General features: G+C 28.6%; 1 protein-coding gene across 1 annotated transcript; it reads right to left on the reverse strand.

Moving 5' to 3' along the window:
- Positions 1-378: 378 nt before the first annotated feature.
- LOC105625316 lies at positions 379-2,017 on the reverse strand (the record flags this gene model as incomplete). Its single annotated transcript, XM_012206653.1, has 1 exon — positions 379-2,017. A coding segment is annotated over one exon (1,639 nt), but the record flags the coding sequence as incomplete, so codon positions are not given.
- Positions 2,018-2,602: the final 585 nt, after the last annotated feature.

Consider the following 2,602-nt stretch of genomic DNA (forward strand, 5'->3'; position numbering starts at 1 on the left):
TCAACATAAAATTTGTTTTTAAATTGTGATAAAGTATTACGCTTTTTGTAATTTTTTTGTTAATTTTGTACATAATATTTGTGTTACTTTTTAATATATTCATCTTATGTTAAATTAACACAAAAATTTGGATAGATCGTTTGGAATATGTGAAATGTGTTAATTTAACATAAATTTTTTACTGTATCTTTATGTATTTTTTAGAGCTATTGTTTTTAATCAATTAAAAAATTATTGTTTTGTCGACGTTTTTATTGATGAGCAAAAATTGATCCTTAAAAAATTCTTAAATAAAAAGTAATTCAATTCTTTGAGATCTAATATATTTGTATGTAATATCAACTCTATTTGTTATCACTAAAAAAATTTAACAGAAAATTACATTAGTGTCAATTCAGTTGTTTCTATTGGAGGATTTTCGATATCGTCCAATATATCAGGATCAAGTTCTGTCAAAACCTCGTTCTTGTTTTTTACATTATTCTGTTTGGTGATAACAGGATTATTGTATTCCTCTACATTGAAAATATTTTTAGGAAATATAAGATCTTTGATACGCATTATATTGTCTTCAACAGCTTCATTTTCGAAGAACTTGTGATTCATTTCTTTTACAGGATTTGCATGTATATTACTTTTTGCTTCTGACAATTCCTGCGTTTCTGATTTGGTAGGATACTTTTTATCATTTACAATATTTAAATAGCGAGGAAGTATATAAGCATTATAGGCATTAATCACAGGTGTACGGGCAGTACTGGTTTCAGTACTGGTGTATGCTTTGTCTCGAAAGATTAGATCCTCGTTTTGCTTATCCTGGAAGTATTTATTATTTTTTTCAGAATATAATCCCAATTGTCCCATCTCTTGCGAGTTTTCACGTATAAAATTTAAATCGTCGAATTCTTCATTTAATATTCCTTTCCAAATATTCTGAGGAAATATATGAGGATTAATATTATTTTGTCCAGTTTTTATAGTATTATGTTCAGTCTCATCTTCAAAATAATCTTTCATATCTTTGTCCTCCATGAAGTATTCAGTCTCGTCTTCAAAATATTCTTTATCATCTTCCTCATTTTCGAAAGATTTAGTATTTGCTTTCATCAAAGAATCGAACAATGTTTCATCCTTTCCTGATTTCCATGTATTTATATCCTGAGGAAACTTAGAATTATGAGAATTAGAATTGATTTGTTCATTATCATTTTTAACTATAATTTCTTGCTTTCTTGCAGGATATAATTCTAAGAAATTATTCCTAAACTGTCCTACATTCGAGGATCGTGAATTCTTAGTGTCCCAATTTTCAAAGAATTTTTTAGTTGATTTTAAGATATCCGAATCCTCATAAGGATCATGCTTAACTTCTGATGGACTAAATTCTACGAGACTATATCTTTCTGGAGAATACCTAAGCTGGCTGGCAGAATTTGAAGATTCCTTGATTGTATCTTTTTGCTCGTCTTCCCGGCGAAGTCGGTAAATATTTTCAACTTCAGAGAAAGATTTCTCTGACTGCATGACGTTTGAAGAAATGTCCCCTGGATACTTCCCTGATGATTTTGTATCTCTATCGGCGTGATGCGCTAGTACTTTCCTCATAGGATCTTCTTCGTCCCTTTTATAATCTTCCATCCTTCTATAGTCTTCTAACAAAGATTCTGAATATTTATTGTGAGGATTTCTAAAAAACCAATTTTCTTCGAAAATTTGTCTCGATGGAACAACACGATAATCTTTTATAGGTATATCTTGAGAAAATATTTCTTGTCTGTCTGAGGATTGCGGAGAACTATTAAGATAATTCTTGACAAATGAATTTTGGTTAACAGGTTCTTGTTGATGAAATCCTCTGTAGTTTCCGAAAGACATCAAATTTTTTGTTTTATATAATGAAACATTATCATCGCGTGCTATATTCTGGGAGATTTCTCCTTGTAACAAGTGAGAATATGGAGAATTTTGAAGCAAATTTGTAGAGAAATCTTGTAAATTTGATTCTTGATGAGTATTCCTGAAACATGTCGCAAATTTTTTCGTTCATTAGATTTATAATAATATTTCTCAAATTTTAAATATATAGTTATAACTTCAGAATTGGCAATGTTACCTCATAAAAATAACTGTTTTTTTTCCTAAAAAATAACTCGTTATCATTACTCGTTATTGATTTGCAAAAGTAATTCGTTACCGTTACAGTTACTCAAAATGTAACAAGTCGTTACTTTTTCATTACTTTTTTTCTTAATACTAATAGAATATTATATAGCGTTTCATTGATAGAATTTGTGTGCACTCAATGTACATTAAAGCCATTGTATACAACTTTAATCTAAATGTAAAAATGAGATATCTGAGAGGATAAAAATGCCTAAAATATATTTTTCAAGTATATTTTATAACATAATAAAATGTATTGAGGATTTTGCAGTTTAACTCGTCTCTATATTTTTATTAACCATACATTTTTACGTCGATTATACAGCGGCTTTAAAGTGCACTGAATGCATATTAATTCTGCTAATGAAAAACGCTATTATATGCAGATTCTTGTAGATCTAACTATAAAAAAGATGGAAATTCTGTTTTTTTAATAGAG

This window comes from Atta cephalotes (genome assembly GCF_000143395.1).
Source record: "Atta cephalotes unplaced genomic scaffold scaffold00859, whole genome shotgun sequence".
NCBI lineage: Eukaryota > Metazoa > Arthropoda > Insecta > Hymenoptera > Formicidae > Atta > Atta cephalotes.